Source organism: Octopus sinensis, linkage group LG5, assembly GCF_006345805.1.
Source record: "Octopus sinensis linkage group LG5, ASM634580v1, whole genome shotgun sequence".
Taxonomy (NCBI): domain Eukaryota; kingdom Metazoa; phylum Mollusca; class Cephalopoda; order Octopoda; family Octopodidae; genus Octopus; species Octopus sinensis.
The window spans coordinates 30246125-30264878 of NC_043001.1; the positions used below are offsets into that span (position 1 = coordinate 30246125).

An 18754-nucleotide genomic window follows, 5' to 3' on the forward strand; every position below is an offset into this window, starting at 1 on the left:
GAAGGCCAGTTGACATTACCATAGCAGGAGATTATTCTCTCTCCAAAGCACTGCCATAGCAACTGCATTGTTTCTCTTGCAGTATGAGCAGTTGTCCCATTTTGCTGGAACAATATGTGCGGTCTACTTTAAATGGCTGGGTGCAAAAAGATCTCATTCATGGATACCTGAAAGAGAGGAATTACGTCAACAAACCAGAGACTCTGATGCAACTGAAGGAGAACATCAGTAAAGAAATCAGAGAAATGGGGTCTGAAAATCTTGAGGCTGTTATAGTGCAAGTTTTGGAAAGAGCACAGGCATACTAAGCCGAAAATGGTTTTATAAAGCGACGTTATTTTTCATATGTGATATAGTGGTGTTGCAAAATTTGACTTGTGCATAGTAATTTCCATTATGTCCTTTTATATTGTATCAAAATTTCATACATTTGTAAAGTTAAGGAAGCTATTAAAAATTGAAACCCATCAGTGACTTTTGGGACACCCTGTATAAAGAGAGATCATAGAAATATTCTCCAGTGGAGGTATGACATACTAACCTTCTATGAGAGTACCAAGGCACAATCACTACACATATTAAGAAAGCTGTCTTGGAGTACCACATTATCCCCACACATGAACTATATAAAATTTCACATTTCAACAAATGTTATGTCTCACAGAGTCTGATGATTTCTCATGATAACTTATCATTATCATCATTTAATGTCCATTTTCCATGCTGGCATGGGTTAGACAATTTGACAGGAACTGGCTAGGCAGAAGACTACACCAGGCTTCAGTGTCTGTTTTGGCATGGTTTTTACAGCTGGATGCCCTTCCCAACACCAACCACCCTACAGAGTGGACTGAGTACTTTTTACATGGCACCAGCACAGGCAAGATCAGTTTTGGCATGGTTTTTTACTGCTGGATGCCCTTCCAAATGCCAACTACTTTACAGTGAGGACTGGATACTTTTTATGTGGCACCAGCACTGGCAGGGTCAACAATATGTATTATGTAACCAAAACTGTATCTCAAAGTCTAAGGCTTGGAAATATAGCCCTGGTGGCTGTAGCCAGTGCCGCCCGACTGGCCTCCATGCCGGTGGCACGTAAAAAGCACCATCCAATCGTGGCCGTCTGCCAGCCTCGTCTGGCACGTAAAAAGCACCCACTACACTCACAGAGTGGTTGGCGTTAGGAAGGGCATCATGCTGTAGAAACACTGCCAGATTAGACTGGGCCTGGTGCAGCCTTCTGGCTTCCCAGACCCCAGTTGAACTGTCCAACCCATGCCAGCATGGAAAGCGGACGTTAAATGATGATGGTGATTGAATTACTGCTTATTTATCTAAGGGAGTCCTGCTGCTGTACACATAAATATCCTAGATCACATCCTAAAGTACATGAAGGATATTAGCAAATTTGCTAGAACTCTCTCAGCAATTTGTTGCTGTTTCATATGTATGCTGCTTCATCCCTGTATCCCTTCTATGGTAGCTACAAACCCTCTGAACTAGTTAGCTACACAGCCATCATACCATCTACCTACACTTTGTAATCCATGCTGTTTTACTCTCACCTCCCCAAGATGCTAAATATTTTGTTCATCCTCTATGAGCTTCAACCCTCTACATACATCAGTTAACAAATGCTCAAGCATCAACCACACCTATCTCATCTTGTATCTAATATTTCAAAATATGTTGTGCATGTTACTATATTTTAAAAATTAATTTCATTTACAGTAGCCTTAATGGAGGATTGGAACGATGAATTTCACAACTTTACAAACCAGTTAGGACTTTCAATGCAGAATACAAATGTAAAAAGTCAACTTCCTAACAAAGCAAAGAACAGAAAATCTCATTCAAGTGGTTGTATGTATTCTTCAGAAACCGGTCGTTTAATTCCACCTCCATCTAGAGCAATCTCAAAACATCGGATGCATACTGGACAAAGAGAATTATTTGCCAATCCAGCACTAGGTATAGTTGACCAACAAGAATTAGAAAACATTGTGAGTTGCCTATCTTTGAACATGTAGAATACATTATTTCTGTAAATATTCTTATAATTTGATAGGTCTAGAAGTTGTTGTTAGTCACTGGTCAGCCTTGACTGAGCAGATTTATGATGAAAGACATTCCAGTTTTGACCTCTTTATTCTTCTCTTGGACACTTTATATCAAAGGCTACATTTCTTTTTTATGATTTAGTCAAAGTAGGAAGGGGTCATGTCCAGGTCCCTTTTCAGTGCCTCTATGACCAGAAATGGCCTGAACTCTTTGTATGACCACCCTCCCTGTACTTAACTCCCTGTCCCCCTACATGGCCTTGCTTTTGTTTTTTGAGCCAATAAAAATTGAATTGAATTGAATTGATAGGAGAAATCTGGCTTTGAATCTTTACAACAAAATGTACTCCACTAAAGATACTCATGGACCTGGTTGAGGTTTTAATCAAGGCAATGGTAGGGTATCAGTTGAAGGAAATTTCACTACCATTTCTAGCAGATTGAGTGACCACACAGAGTCTCCCTTGCTGTTATCAGAGCAGGGATTTGACAGAAATGTAGAATGTCAGACTTGATGACTTTTAATATTAAGCTTCATCTCCTTTGTTCTAAGCTCAAATCACACCAGAACTAGCATTGTCTTTCAGAATGTTGGTTAAGAACATACCCATACCACTAAGGAAGGCTTACCTTGCAATTCTACAGCACTGTTCCAATGACTTATTACAAGACTCAAACAGAGAGCTTACAACTTCAACAACAACAAGAATAACAACAACAACAACGATGTTGATCACTATGGATTTAACTCCTACAAAAACTCACCACACAACCCATTCTACCTTGAGATGGAACTTTCCATACCCACCAATATAAACTTTCTCACTCATAACACCTGTGTGTTCTGAAGATGTAAATTTCCTAAATAACGTGCACTTCATATTCAAGGCTCTGATGAATCTATAGGAAGTTATTCAGGTACTCAACTAAGAGTCTGTGACATCTTATAGCAGAAATAGCTATAAGCTAATGAAGTTCATTACGTAGCATTTGGTTTTTCTAGTGACATCGCTTTGTTTATATATATATATATATCGCACGTAAAAAGCACCCACTACACTCACGGAGTGGTTGGCATTGGGAAGGGCATCCAGCTGTAGAAACACTGCCAGATCAGACTGGTGCTTGGTGCAGCCTCTAGGCTTCCCAGACCCTGGTCGAACCAGCCAACCCATGCTAGCATGGAAAACGGATGTTAAACGATGATGATAATGATGATATATATATATATATATATATATATATATATATATATATATAAAATATTATTCGAGACAAAACCACTATTTTGCAAAACAAACAAGGAAAGACTTAATTAATACATAAAATTTTAATAAATAGTCAAAAAAACCGCCACTACAATCGTTTCTTGTCTTGATCGACAATCTTCAGGTGGACTTCCAATCTTCACCTTTTCCTCCATGGCAGGTCATGTTTTCATGCTGTTGTTATCCGTAGATTTATTGCAGGAACTTTGTCATAGCAGTTGGGGTAACAGTCTTAATAAAATAGATGGAATGAGTAAAATATTTTATTAGGTACGACACATGTTTCGACCTGTTCTGAGTCTCTTCGGGTACATCTATAAACAGAGTCTAACTAGAGATTTTCTGATTCGGTTTTACATACTGCTCCATGTCCATCACCAGAGGAACATAAATTTCCAAACAGTTCTTATTCAAAGTGATAAGTTCTCAGAGAGTAGATACATTTTCCAAAATTTGAGCAGGTGGAAGTCTTCTTGCAACTGCTGCGATAATTATTAACTGGTAATTGAACGGTAAATGTGTATTTTTATATACCTTGGACTTGCCACCTCAATGTTTTTTGTCAAGAGTTTCACCTCCAGCCGTTCGTGAAACTCTTGACAAAAAACATTGAGGTGGCAAGTCCAAGGTATATAAAAATACACATTTACCGTTCAATTACCAGTTAATAATTATCGCAGCAGTTGCAAGAAGACTTCCACCTGCTCAAATTTTGGAAAATGTATCTACTCTCTGAGAACTTATCACTTTGAATAAGAACTGTTTGGAAATTTATGTTCCTCTGGTGATGGACATGGAGCAGTATGTAAAACCGAATCAGAAAATCTCTAGTTAGACTCTGTTTATAGATGTACCTGAAGAGACTCAGAACAGGTCGAAACATGTGTCGTACCTAATAAAATATTTTACTCATTCCATCTATTTTATTAAGACTGTTACCCCAACTGCTATGACAAAGTTCCTGCAATAAATCTACGGATAACAACAGCATGAAAACATGACCTGCCATGGAGGAAAAGGTGAAGATTGGAAGTCCACCTGAAGATTGTCGATCAAGACAAGAAACGATTGTAGTGGCGGTTTTTTTGACTATTTATTAAAATTTTATGTATTAATTAAGTCTTTCCTTGTTTGTTTTGCAAAATAGTGGTTTTGTCTCGAATAATATTTTATAATATTTTACTATAAAATCGATTTAATCCTAAATCTGATTTTTTCCCTGTAAATTTGGATTTATTCCCTAATATTTATTATTATTATATATATATATATATATATATATATATATATATTTAAAAAAAGGAGATGTCGAACACGAGTGGTGATATATAAAAAAGGAAATGAAGAAAATGCTGACAAATAATTGAAGTAATTTAAGTAATTTAATTAGGTGAAAGTTCTTTTTACCGGTTGCGCATTTGTTATGCTTATCAAAATATAAAAGAGAGATTAGAGTTCCTTTCTTATAGAATTTTTCCTCTTATCTGATAAGAGGAAAAATTCTATAAGAAAGGAACTCTAATCTCTCTTTTATATTTTGATAAGCATAACAAATGCGCAACCGGTAAAAAGAACTTTCACCTAATTAAATTACTTAAATTACTTCAATTATTTGTCAGCATTTTCTTCATTTTTCCTCTTATCTGATAAGAGGAAAAATTCTATAAGAAAGGAACTCTAATCTCTCTTTTATATTTTGATAAGCATAACAAATGCGCAACCGGTAAAAAGAACTTTCACCTAATTAAATTACTTAAATTACTTCAATTATTTGTCAGCATTTTCTTCATTTCCTTTTTTATATATATATATATATATATATATATATATATATATATATATATATATATACATACATATAATATTCATAGCCACTTTAGCATTGCTGTCCATACAAACAGACTCTACTGCAGTTTTTTAACCCCAAGAGGACATCTCCTCTAGCTGGTTAACGATGCACAGCTGCCGATAAACTGCAAGCAGGGGAGCAAACCCCTACCACCTTCTAGTGATGGGACCAATAGACCAGTTCTGGTTTTCGGTTATTTCTGCCACTCCTCAGTACTGGACACCTCATCTGCTAGAGATGGTAGTAGCTTGCTTCTGCTCGCAAAATATATATATTTCAAGTGAACACACAATCACTGATTTTACAACAAGCAACAAATGCTAGCAATTTATTGGATCTAGCTGTACATCATTAACCGGCTAGAGGAGACGTCCTCTTGAGATTAAAAAATCGGAATAGAGTCCGTTTAAACCGACAGCCATGTTAAAGTGGCTACGAATATTACTTGTCAGTACAACTACTGCGTTGGACTCTTAAGGAGATTTTAGAACTAGCATTTTTGCATATATATATCATCATAATCATTTAACGTCCGCTTTCCATGCTAGCATGGGTTGGACAGTTCAACCAGGGTCTGGGAAGCTAGGAGGCTGCACCAGGCTCCAGTGAGTGTAGTGGGTGCTTTTTACGTACCTCCAGCATATATATATATATATATATATATATATATATGTTGTTGTTTTTGTCTCATTTGGTCTAAAGTCGTAAGACAACCACCGTTATATTTTGTTTATCCATTACTGTTTTCAATTTCGTTTTCGTCTCTTGTATTTACATCCGTCTCTTGCGTTTACATTCTTGTCTTCTACCAAGAAATCTAATGCTTACAGCTTAGTTTTTTTCTTGGGGCTGGCCGAGTTGGAGCAAATATCAGAATTGAACAGCCGAAATTTGCTATGATGATTCGGTGTCTGACTGAAGATTGAAGGCTTCGAATGATTTGTCTGTGTTCCGTGTTCGTCCCTTCCTGTATTTCACGTTCTTTATATATAAAAACATTTATTCTTATATATATATATATTATATATATATATTATATATATATGTTGTTGTTTTTGTCTCATTTGGTCTAAAGTCGTAAGACAACCACCGTTATATTTTGTTTATCCATTACTGTTTTCAATTTCGTTTTCGTCTCTTGTATTTACATCCGTCTCTTGCGTTTACATTCTTGTCTTCTACCAAGAAATCTAATGCTTACAGCTTAGTTTTTTTCTTGGGGCTGGCCGAGTTGGAGCAAATATCAGAATTGAACAGCCGAAATTTGCTATGATGATTCGGTGTCTGACTGAAGATTGAAGGCTTCGAATGATTTGTCTGTGTTCCGTGTTCGTCCCTTCCTGTATTTCACGTTCTTTATATATAAAAACATTTATTCTTATATATATATATATATATATATATATGCATACATAAATATATATATATCCATATATGGGTACAGGACATTGCAAACCATAAACAACATGAAATACGAAAGCAAATGAGTTGATATGCAAACAATGAGAGAAACAAATGAAAAACAGGACAAGTAACATAAAGAACGACCCTTCATCAGTTGTTGGCTGTCCATCTACTCCTCATTTCGAGCATATGAAGTTAAAAGTTATGGCCAGTCATAGAGTGACCATTGGTTTCACACCTATAAAGCACTTAGCTGTATAGGCAACTCATCAAACTCAAATGGCTGAAGGTAACTTTTCTACATGAGAAAGAAATACACAACAGTCAGTTGGTTTTGTAAACAAAAAATAATTGTCCAGGCTGTGAGTGATATTTGAAGGCACTGTGGTGGGACTGTTCAATGAATGGGGAATTCCAAGTTTGAAGCTGGAAACATTTTAGATGAGGGCAATGACTGAATACTTCTTTCCTGCTTTACAATCAGCTTTGTATCTCATGTGTGGCACACCATGCACCTGTACAGACGATATTGATTTGATGGAGAAGTGAGTCCATATACAGTAGAGACATTTTGTCATTATAAACAAATCATTTGTGAAGGGTGTTCATCAAGAAATTGCAGAATCATCTTTCTGAGACTTAAGAGACCAAGGATAAAGAGAAAGACTAAATAGAATCTGTTTCCAGTCATTCAAATTGGAGTATCAGAGAATTTTATTCTTGGTCCACATTTGTCCATTTAGTCACTAGACAGGCATCTAAAAGCATCCACTTTTAAAGGTTTATGTAACATTCTAACTTTGGCACAAGGTTTCATGATTATAGAGAGAAGCATTGCTGATACAACCAACCTGTTATCTAATTAACCCTTTCGTTACTGTATTTATTTTGAGATGCTCTGTATTTCTTTCAGTTACTTTAAATATAACAAAGAATTTAGTAAAATAACTTAGTTATCATTCGGCTAGTGTTAGGAACATAAATTGTGACTAAGGTTTGGTGGAAGATTTTAATTCAAAACTTATGAAAACAAGACATTTGTACTCAGGGCCAGAGCCAGTTTCAGCCGGGTTGGTAATGAAAGGGTTAATTCCGGAATTAAAACAAAAGGTCAAGAAAACCCCAGTAGGATTTAAACACAGACTACGAAGTTGTGTATCTCAGCACAACACTCTACAGTGTCAACCATTCCACAGTACAACTGATACAAATAATAATAATAATAATAATAATAATAATAATAATAATAATAATAATAATAATAATAATAATAATAATAATAATAATAATAATAATAATAATAATAATAATAATAATAATAAAAAATAATAATAATAATAATAATAATAATAATAATAATAATAATAATAATAATTTCCTTCTAGCTCTTAGATGGGGATTTAATTTTTTTTAATTTATAAAAATGGATTTTATTGATTGAATCCTGTATTATCAATCTCAGAATATAAAAATTTCAGGAAGTGACATCATCTGCTCCTCCACAGTCATTTTCTTTCAGTTAGGTAGAAGACTAAAATTTGATAGAATAGATAATAAAGAGATCAAAGTTGCTTCTAGTTATTCTGAAAAAAAGATAGCAAGCTGGCAGAATTATTAGCACAATGTTAGTGGCATTTCATCCATTATTATGTTCTGTGTTCAAATTCCACCAAGGCTGACTCTGCTTTTTATCCCTTAGAGAGTGATGAAATAAGTCCCAGTTGAGCATTTTAGGCTGAAAGTAATCAAATTGCCTCCTCCCCTCAAAATTGCTGGCCTTGTGCCAAAATTTGAATGCAATATTTATTCTGCTAATACACAGTGGGAAGAATGATATTCAAGAACCTCAAGCTTTATATAATATAAAGTAGTTTACAACTATTATGAATTTTCTTGGCCTTAGAACCTCAAACTATTAACTTCTTTTGCTTAAACATAGGCTGTTTTAATAAAGAAGAATTAATATGGTAATGTCTGTGACAGAATGTCATCTCATTCAGGGTGGTGGGAGAGTGTTGTAATCTTTGTCATTCATACACTTAGAAACAAGGTAAAGGCTGCAGCCTTATCCATCTCTGAACTCATGAAAAATAAGAAAATAGAATATGGTGATGTGATGGTCAATTTTATTAGCCATCACTTCCATTGCTCAATTAAATCTAAATCTAAATATTAATATGCTTCTTTTTTCTCTTTAATCAGGTGTTATCTATATTATGTCAGATTCTTCAGACCAGTGATATGGATGCTATTCAAGGATGGTTAATATGTGCCAGTGATAGAGGTATAAAAATCAACTCTATTATTCAAGCTATAAAGTTATGCTATTTTAGACAGTAAATAATTCATATATATGTATATATACATGCGTATACATATTCATACACATGCTCACACATGTACATCATCATCATTAACATTATTATTATTTTACTTCCATGCTATCATGGATTGGACATGCTGACACAGTCCAAAACAGTTTCTATTCAGAATTATTGCCTTTCTAGAGGGCAATCATCATCATCATCATCATCATCATGATCATCATCAACATCTTTTAACGTCCGCTTTCCATGCTAGCATGAGTTGGACGATTTGACTGAGGTCTGGTGAACCAGATGGCTGCATCAGGCTCCAATTTGATCTGGCAGAGTTCCTACAGCTGGATGCCCTTCCTAACGCCAACCACTCCAAGAGTGTAGTGGGTGCTTTTACATGCCACAGGCACGAGGGCCAATCAGGCGGTACTGGCAACGGCCACACTCAAATGGTGTTTTTTACATGCCACCTGCACAGGAGCCAGTCCAGCATCACTGGCAACGACCTCGCTTGAATGTTTTTTCATGTAGCACCAGCACAAGTGCCAGTAAGGCAATATAAAATAAATTAAATAAATAAATGCAGTATTTGTCAGTGTATAAGATGCATTCTCACATAAGACACACTTCTGTTTTACAAGTATACTTTGTGGAAAAAACAAATTTAGTATGTTTCATCATATACTTATTGAAAGATATTTTAGAATAGTTTTGTCAGGGAAAATGTATGATTCTGTGCATGTAAATGCAATGCTGTGACAATATATAGGAATAAGTATGATACCATAAACTTCTCATATTTAAACTTTATTTTTCTGGCATTCCATCAGTTACAAGAATCAGTGTTCTGGCTGATCTGATCAAAAGAACAGCTTGTTTGTGAAATTAATGTGCAAGTTGCTGAGCCCTGCCTGGATATGTGTACCCTTAACATTGTTCTGAGGGAGATTCAGTGTGACACAGAATGTGTCAAGGCTGGTCCTTTGAATCACAGGTACACCTCATTTTTGCCAGCTGAGTGGACTGGAGCAACATGAAATAGAGTGTCTTGCTCTAGGGCACAACGCACCACTGGAAATAATACTGATGGCCTTATGATCATGAGCTGAATACCCTAACCGCTAAGCTATACACCTTATTTATTATTCTTATGGTCAGGTGAAGGCACATGGCTCAGTGGTTTGAGCATCGAGCTTATGATCGTGAGGTCGTGAGTTCGAATCCTGGACCGGGCTGCGTGTTGTGTTCTTGAGCAAGACACTTTATTTCAAGTTGCTCCAGTTCACTCAGCTGTAGAAATGAGTTGCGACGTCAAAGGTACCAAACTGTATCAACCCCTTTACCTTTCCCTTGGATGAGACTGGTTGCGTGGAGCAGGGAGACCAGTATGCATGGGCGACTGCTGGTCCTCCATAAACAACCTTGCCCGGACTTGTACCTGGGAGGGTAACTTTCTAGGTGAAATCCCATGGTCAGTCATGACCGAAGGGGGTCTCAGCAGGAGCATTCAGCAGCAGGTCAGGTACCAACTTGGGCCATGGCAACAAAGTCCACCTGCCACACATCTTGCTCCAACATCACTGCCTCAAGGTCCTGAATACATTCCAGGCCAGTGTTTGCAATCAGGTTGATGTGTGATGATGCTTTCCTCTTCTTACATAACTATGAAGTGGGTTCCACAAAACTAATTTAGATGTCTGCAGTTCAGGGTGGCACACACAGAGACCAGATAATTGCAGCCATCTTTGCATGATGTTCTCGCTAACTTTTGGCAGCTCTGCCATTCACATTTTAAACATTTACACTGTTATATATATAATACTGTACATTTCAGATAATATATATATATATACTCTTTTACTTGTTTCAGTCATTTGACTGCGGCCATGCTGGAGCACCGCCTTTAATCGTGCAACTCGACCCCGGGACTTATTCTTTTGTAAGCCCAGTACTTATTCTATCGGTCTCTTTTGCCGAACCGCTAAGTAACAGGGACATAAACACACCAGCATCGATTGTCAAGCAATGCTAGGGGGACAAACACAGACACATGAACACACACACGCATATATATATATATATATATATATATATATTATATATTTTTATATATATATATATATATATATATAATAATAAATATTAGGGAATAAATCCAAATTTACAGGGAAAAATCCTTGTTTGATTTGCAAAATAGTGGTTTTGTCTCGAATTATATTATATATATATATATATATATATATATATATACATATATACGACGGGCTTCTTTCAGTTTCCATCTACCAAATCCACTCACAAGGCTTTGGTCAGCCCGAGGCCATAGTAGAAGACACTTGCCCAAGGTGCCTTGCAGTGGGACTGAACCTGGAACCATGTGGTTGGTAAACAAGCTACTTATCACACAGCTACTCCTGCGCCTATATATATATATATATACTGGATGAGCCCAGTATATTCTCCTATATTCTGTACTGAATCCACTGAATCCAAAAGGAAAATTATTTACTTTATAGACAAGCTCTGTCATGTTTTGCTGCACTTTCACAAACTACATTATACTAGCACTATATTTCAACTTATCTTTCAGTTCAACCACATATTTGCTTATAGTTTGGTCAACAGAATTGCCATACAAGATATAAAACTTGTATTTTTGACTATGGTGTTCTGTGTGACTGCAATTGACCACTAGAGTGCTACACCACTGCTATGATTTTGTTGTCATTTACTCATTACAGACAGACGAAAATTAAACATTCCTTTCATCTTTCTTGAAGAATTTCCATTTAGATAATTAAAAAAAGTTTCTTAAAGTTGATGCAATAAATATAGGCGCAGGAGTGGCTGTGTGGTAAGCAGCTTGCTAACCAACCACATGGTTCCGGGTTCAGTCCCACTGCGTGGCATCTTGGGCAAGTGTCTTCTGCTATAGCCCCGGGCCAACCAATGCCTTGTGAGTGGATTTGGTAGACGGAAACTGAAAGAAGCCTGTCGTATATATGTATATATATATATATGTGTGTGTTTGTCCCCCTAGCATTGCTTGACAACCGATCCTGGTGTGTTTACGTCCCCGTCACTTAGCGGTTCGGCAAAAGAGACCGATAGAATAAGTACTGGGCTTACAAAGAATAAGTCCCGGGGTCGATTTGCTTGACTAAAGACGGTGCTCCAGCATGGCCGCAGTCAAATGACTGAAACAAGTAAAACAATAAAACAAACAAAAAAAAAAATAATTAATTAAATGATGTAAGACTTATATCAGGAGTGGGTTATATATCCTGGGGTAGGTATAACGAGATGATGTCACTTGAGCACATAACTATCAATGTACCATAGCAACATTTTGTAAGTCTATATTCGTAGACTATAATATTTTGGCTCATTTTCAATATTTTATTGTTTGTAACAATTATTGTACTGAGCAAACTTATGCTTATCCAGCTCTCTAGAGTACAACACTTGGTCTCCTATATGTAATACAACCACATTACACACCAGACAATTTTTTTATACATTTAAAAATAACAAAAAGTGCATCTTATACACCTACAAATAAGCTAACTCAATAGTAATTCATTTCCCCTAAGTACCATGAAATAACAGACGACACTTTACTTATAGAAAGTTGGTAAATCTAACCAGGTTCTGTTTTGTTTTATGGTTTACTCTTTTACTCTTTTACTTGTTTCAGTCATATGACTGCGGCCATGCTGGAGCACCGCCTTTAGTCGAGCAAATCGACCCCAAGACTTATTCTTTGGAAGCCTAGTACTTATTCTATCGGTCTCTTTTGCCGAACCGCTAAGTTACGGGGACGTAAACACACCAGCATCGGTTGTCAAGCGATGTTGGGGGAACAAACACAGACACACAAATACACACACACATATATATACATATATACGACAGGCTTCTTTCAGTTTCCGTCTACCAAATCCACTCACTAGGCTTTGGTTGGACCGAGGCTATAGTAGAAGACACTTGCCCAAGGTGCCAAGCAGTAGGACTGAACCCAGAACCATGTGGTTGGTAAGCAAGGTACTAACCACACAGCCACTCCTGCGCCTAATAATCAGTGCCCTGGATTTATTTTTACCTGAAGCAACCACAGATGTCACTAATAATTAACACAAGGATATTTATATTATGAAGTCATACTTTGTAATACAAATATGAATGTAAAATCGAAATAAAAGATTTGTGGGATATTGTGCTGGATTCAGTTATGGTTATGCAAACTAATATATAAAAATCTAAGTGTCTTTACTATGGACATCATGCATTGTCTAACAACAGATATAAAGCAATTGTTGGGTTCTTTGACTGGGACTGCTTCTGTATTACTTGATATTAACCATATTAAATAAATTGTTTAATTAAATTTTATGTTCCAGAGAAAAATTTGGTGAGCAACTTGATAAAAGCAGCTGTTCTTAGCCAAACAAATAACAGTGTTAATGTTCAAAATGTGAATGGCAGAGAGCATCACCAAATAACAACTCTGCCACCTATAAGAGAGAACACAGCAGTTAAAGATATAACATTTTCCAATAATATTAATCAAGAAAACAGGAAAAGATCTTCAAAAGTAGACAGGTAACCCTTTTAGTTTACTACACCTGTTTAAATGCTTCAAATAAGCATTTAAAATTTCAAGAAATATCAAATAATCTCTAAATAGTTTCTATCCAGCAAAATCTCTGACTGTGGCTAATTAAATAGCTAACAGTTCATTAGTTATCATCATCATCATTGCGAAAACCTGTTGGGGCAAGTGAAATCGAAATCGAAATCAGAATCAAAATTGAACCAATCCTATGACTGGCACCCGGCAGTTGCCAGGACCCCTGGACTGGTGGTACGTAAAAAGCACTATCCAAATCGTGGCCGATGCCAGCGCCGCCTCGACTGGCTTCCGTGCCGGTGGCACGTAAAAAGCACCATCCGAATCGTGGCCGATGCCAGTGCTGCCTCGACTGGCTTCCATGCCGGTGGCACATAAAATGCACCAATCCGACCGTGGCCATTGCCAGCCTCGCCTGTAAAAAGCACCCACTACACTCACGGAGTGGTTGGCATTAGGAAGGGCATCCAGCTGTAGAAACACTGCCAGATAAGACTGGAGCCTGATGCAGCCTTCTGGCTTCCCAGATCCCCGGTCGAACCGTGCAACCCATGCTAGCATGGAGAACGTACGTTAAACGATGATGATGATGATGATGATGATCCGTCTTCCATGCTGGCATGGGTTGGACAGTTGGGCTGAAAACTGGTAAACTGGGGAGCTACACCAGGTTCCAATCTCATTTGGCATGGTTTCTGCATCTGAATGCCCTTCCTAATGCCAACCACTCCAAGAGTGTAGTGGATGCTTCTTAAGTGCCACTTCTTACATGCCAGTTATGAAACACTAGCATTAGCCATGTCTATGATCTCACTTGGCTTGACAAGTCTTCTCAAGCACGGAATTTTGCCAAAGGTCTCAGTCACTTGTCACTGCTTCTGTGAGTCCAAAGTTTGGTGAATATTAAAATTAAAGTTAAGCAGTTTTAATTAGTATAAATTTTTTAATTAGTATAAATTAGTATAAATTTTTATTTACTAATTCCTTTCTCATTAACAGCTTACTACATGCATAAATCACCATGCACTCCTGTATATATGTTAAAGCAATCGTGCTCAAATGTTTTGTGCAAATCTCACATATTCATTATAATTACAATTTGGTATTTTATTATCTGATTTTCTTCCTCAGAGATAATAAATATCTCTGGTTTGAACATCTTGTAATACTCTGCAAGGCATACTAAAGCATATTTTCATATGCACACACACACACACACCACCACACATGCATGCATGCATGCACACACACACATGCATGCATGCACGCACACACACATGCACACACACACACAAACACACATACACATGCATGCATGCAAACACACATGCGCATGCACACATGCGCATGCACACACACACATGCATGCAAACACACACATACACACACACACATGTATGCACACACACACACATGTGCGCACACATATTTTAATATTTCATTTAGGTATGGCGATACTAACAACCTAGTGTAGAACTCAGAATACATATGCTTCAAAATGAAGTGTCACCTGTGTACAGAGTGGTAATTAGAAGTTGAGATGACAAAGAAATAAACAATGACCTTAATTAGCTTGCATCTGATTCTGCTATAAGAAGCAGTGCTCTCAGCACTCAGCCATCAGTTCACTGCATCTTATAGCAGAAACAGATGTAAGCTAATGAAGTTCATATGATAACTATTTATTCCTTTGCCATCTCAATTTCTTATATACATATGTATTATATATATTTCTTATATATATATAAGAAATAGATAAGAGAGCAGTTGCCATATTTCATTCAATATCATCTACCTCTGATGAGTGCAGAGTTACATAATCGGATTGTTACTTAACACTCTGTTGAATCCCTAGCACAAAACTGATTGGTAAAATTGGTCATAATGGATATATAATACTGTACATTTCAGATTGTGTGGTAAGTAGCTTGCTTACCAACCACATGGTTGCGGGGTCAGTCCCACTGCATGGCATCTTGGGCAAGTGTCTTCTGCTATAGCCTCAGGCCGACCAAAGCCTTGTGAGTGGATTTGATAGACGGAAACTGAAAGAAGCCTGTTGTATATATATATATATATATATATATATATATATATATATATATATATATGTATGTGTATATGTTTGTCCCTCTAGCATTGCTTGACAACCGATGCTGGTGTGTTTACGTCCCATCACTTAGCGGTTCGGCAAAAGAGACTGATAGAATAAGTACTGGGCTTACAAAGAATAAGTCCTGGGGTCGATTTGCTCGACTAAAGGCGGTGCTCCAGCATGGCCACAGTCAAATGACTGAAACAAGTAAAAGAGTAAAAGAATATATATATATATATATATATGTATATATATATATATATATGCTGGATGTGCAATGCCAGTGTACATGTACAGAAGAGTGCTAGTGTACTGAGAGAAAAGTTAGGCCTAAGCAGAATCATATGCAGTGCACAAGAGAGGAGACTGTGCTGGTTTGGTCACATGAAATGGATAGATGAGGGCAGTTACATAAACAAGGGCTAATCACTTAAGTGGAGGGAAGTTGTGGGAGAGGGAGACCCAGGAAGACATAGGACAAAGTTTTGAAGACTGATCTCAAAATTTTGAGCCTTACACAGGAAATGACAAAGGACTGAGATATGTGGCACATTGCTGTACTCAAGAAGACCAACCCACCACAGCGGTATTGGTATCCTAAGACCAAAGTGCTATGTAAAAAGCACCAGTGTTGGGTCTGGTGCCATGTAAAAAGCATTGATGTTGGTGTTACATAAAATGGAGCCAGTACACTTTGTAAAGTAATTGGCTTTTGGAGGGCCATCCAGCTGTAAAGCCCAGTAAAAGCAGATTATTGAACCTGGTGTGCAGGCCCTGGTCCTGTCAGTTCATGTCAAGCTATTCAACCCATGCCAGCATGGAAAACAAATATTAAATGATGATGATGGTGGTGGTGGTGGTGTTGGTGGTGATGATGATGGAAGGCATTAATTTAAATTAAGAATTAGGAGTTTTGTATCTTATGAGCAGAGGCAGTCTTAAACAGTTTGGTATTAAAAGGGTTAATGAATTAAAATTTTCAAAAAAATTGAATGCATTTCAGAAAATATAGTAATAAATTCTAACAGTGACCACATTCAGGGGACATTTTACTGTTTCACTGTTTTGTCATGTGTTTCATTTGACCAATAGCAGAATAGTCATCTGTCTGCCATTTTAGCTCTTTCATGGCTTTAATCTTTTTGACTCAGCTCTCTTTTTGACTGCCTAAAATCACAAGAAACATTGTGCTGGATGTAAAATCATTGGGGAATCTTAATTTCTATCAGTTTATAATATATATCTTTTATCTATTTTATTTTTTTTATTTTATCTAGTTTCAGCTCACGGGCTGTGGCCAATCTGGGGTACTGCCATTCGAAACATTCAACTTATATATATATACTATATATATAATAACATTCAACTTATATATATATTATATATATAATAACATTCAACTTATATATATATTATATATATAATAACATTCAACTTATATATATATTATATATATTATTCAACTTATATATATATTATCTCTGTTTTTTTTTGTTTTGTCATTTTCTTCTTATACACATTCAACCTAACAAGTATATTATTTAATTGACTTTGTAAAGCACAAGCATGTATATGCATTTTCTACAACACATTTAGGTAAACTTAAATTTGATTGATGTTGTAGCGCTGATAAACCATGTCCTAACTACCTTTGAATTATCGTACCAGTAAAACAGATAAAACTGAAAGAGGTTTACTTCTAATAGCATAAGGGGGAAAATGTGAAACTATACATCAGCTATTATCATCATTATGTCTGTGAACATCCTTTGATTTTCTACAAATTTATTTCTTAGTAAATGAATTAATTAACTTTAACATTCTGTTTTAATTTATGAAGGTTAATTCTTGAAAGTCCAACTGAACCTGAAGGAAAAGCAGCAGGAAACCAGAATTTTCAGAATTCAGTGTCAAATAGACCTCCAACAGACACAAAATTAAATGAAAGTGACAAATTAAAAGATCATTGCTGTATGTATAAATTATGTAATAGTAAATTTTATAAAATAATAATTTTTCATTGGTGCAGGAGTGGCTGTGTGGTAAGTAGCTTGCTTACCAACCACATGGTTCTGGGTTCAGTCCCACTGCATGGCACCGTGGGCAAGTGTCTTCTACTATAGCCTCAGGTCTACCAAAACCATGTGGGTGGATTTGGTAGACGGAAACTGAAAGAAGCCCGTCGTATATATGTATATATATGTCAAGTCTATATTTCTAACATCATCATCATCATTTAACGTCTGTTTTCAATGCTAGCATGGGTTGGACGGTTTGACCAGGCTCTGGGAAGCCAAGAGGCTGCACCAGGCTCCAGTCTGATCTGGCAGTGTTTCTACAGATGGATACCCTTCCTAATACCAACCACTCCGTGAATGTAGTGGGTGCTTTTTACGTGCCACCAGCACAGAAGCCAGTCAAGGCGGCGTTGCCATCAGCCACGTTCAGATGGTGCTTTTTATGTGCCACCGGCACAGATATCACAACAACAATTTCCATTTGATTTTTATTTTGATATTGATGAACTTGACTCAATAGGTCTCCTCAAGCACAAAGATTAAGTTTTTATCTGGTGTCCCTATGATCTAATATGTTACCTGAGTTTCCCCAACATTTAAATGAAAAATACCAGAACATATCAAAAATTAAAGCACTCTATTGTATTTTCACAGGCAATGAAGGAATGAGAAGATCAGCCGAAACATATATATCGAGAGATGAAATTTTGAACTGGAAACCCGAGGAGCAATAATTTTTTTTTTTAAATAAATTTAAAGATCTGTCAAATAAAATTTCTAGATTTATCTTCTTTTTATATTCAAAATTATCAAATTCCATTAAAGAATCCATGATCACAGAGACTGGATGCTACTGTTATTGTTACTGTCCTTGTCATTATTTTTTTTTCACTTTTATCAGCCACTAAGGGACATGCTCAATTGGTTATGGTCAAACAACTGACTAATAAATCTGTGGTATTGAGCAGAATATTTGCTGTAGCCCACCTTTTATACCAAGATAAATTATTATTATTATTATTCTATGTTTGACTTTTGCTTTACACTTGTACAAGTTGGCTCCAAGTCTCACCCAGAGACCTCAAGAGACAAGTTGGAAGTTCATGTTG

At 36.6% G+C, this 18754-nt stretch overlaps 1 protein-coding gene across 3 annotated transcripts in view; it reads left to right on the forward strand.

Moving 5' to 3' along the window:
• Positions 1–18548, forward strand: part of LOC115212407 (protein TBATA-like) — a 39374-nt gene extending 20826 nt beyond the window's left edge. For all 3 annotated transcript variants that reach the window (XM_029781301.2, XM_036503289.1, XM_036503288.1), the window contains exons 4-8: positions 1735–2006; positions 8787–8868; positions 13303–13504; positions 17468–17598; positions 18300–18548. In XM_029781301.2, the coding sequence (XP_029637161.1) occupies positions 1735–2006; positions 8787–8868; positions 13303–13504; positions 17468–17598; positions 18300–18379 (767 nt within the window). In that variant the 3' untranslated portion in view covers positions 18380–18548. The remainder of the gene's footprint in view (positions 1–1734; positions 2007–8786; positions 8869–13302; positions 13505–17467; positions 17599–18299) is intronic.
• Positions 18549–18754: the final 206 nt, after the last annotated feature.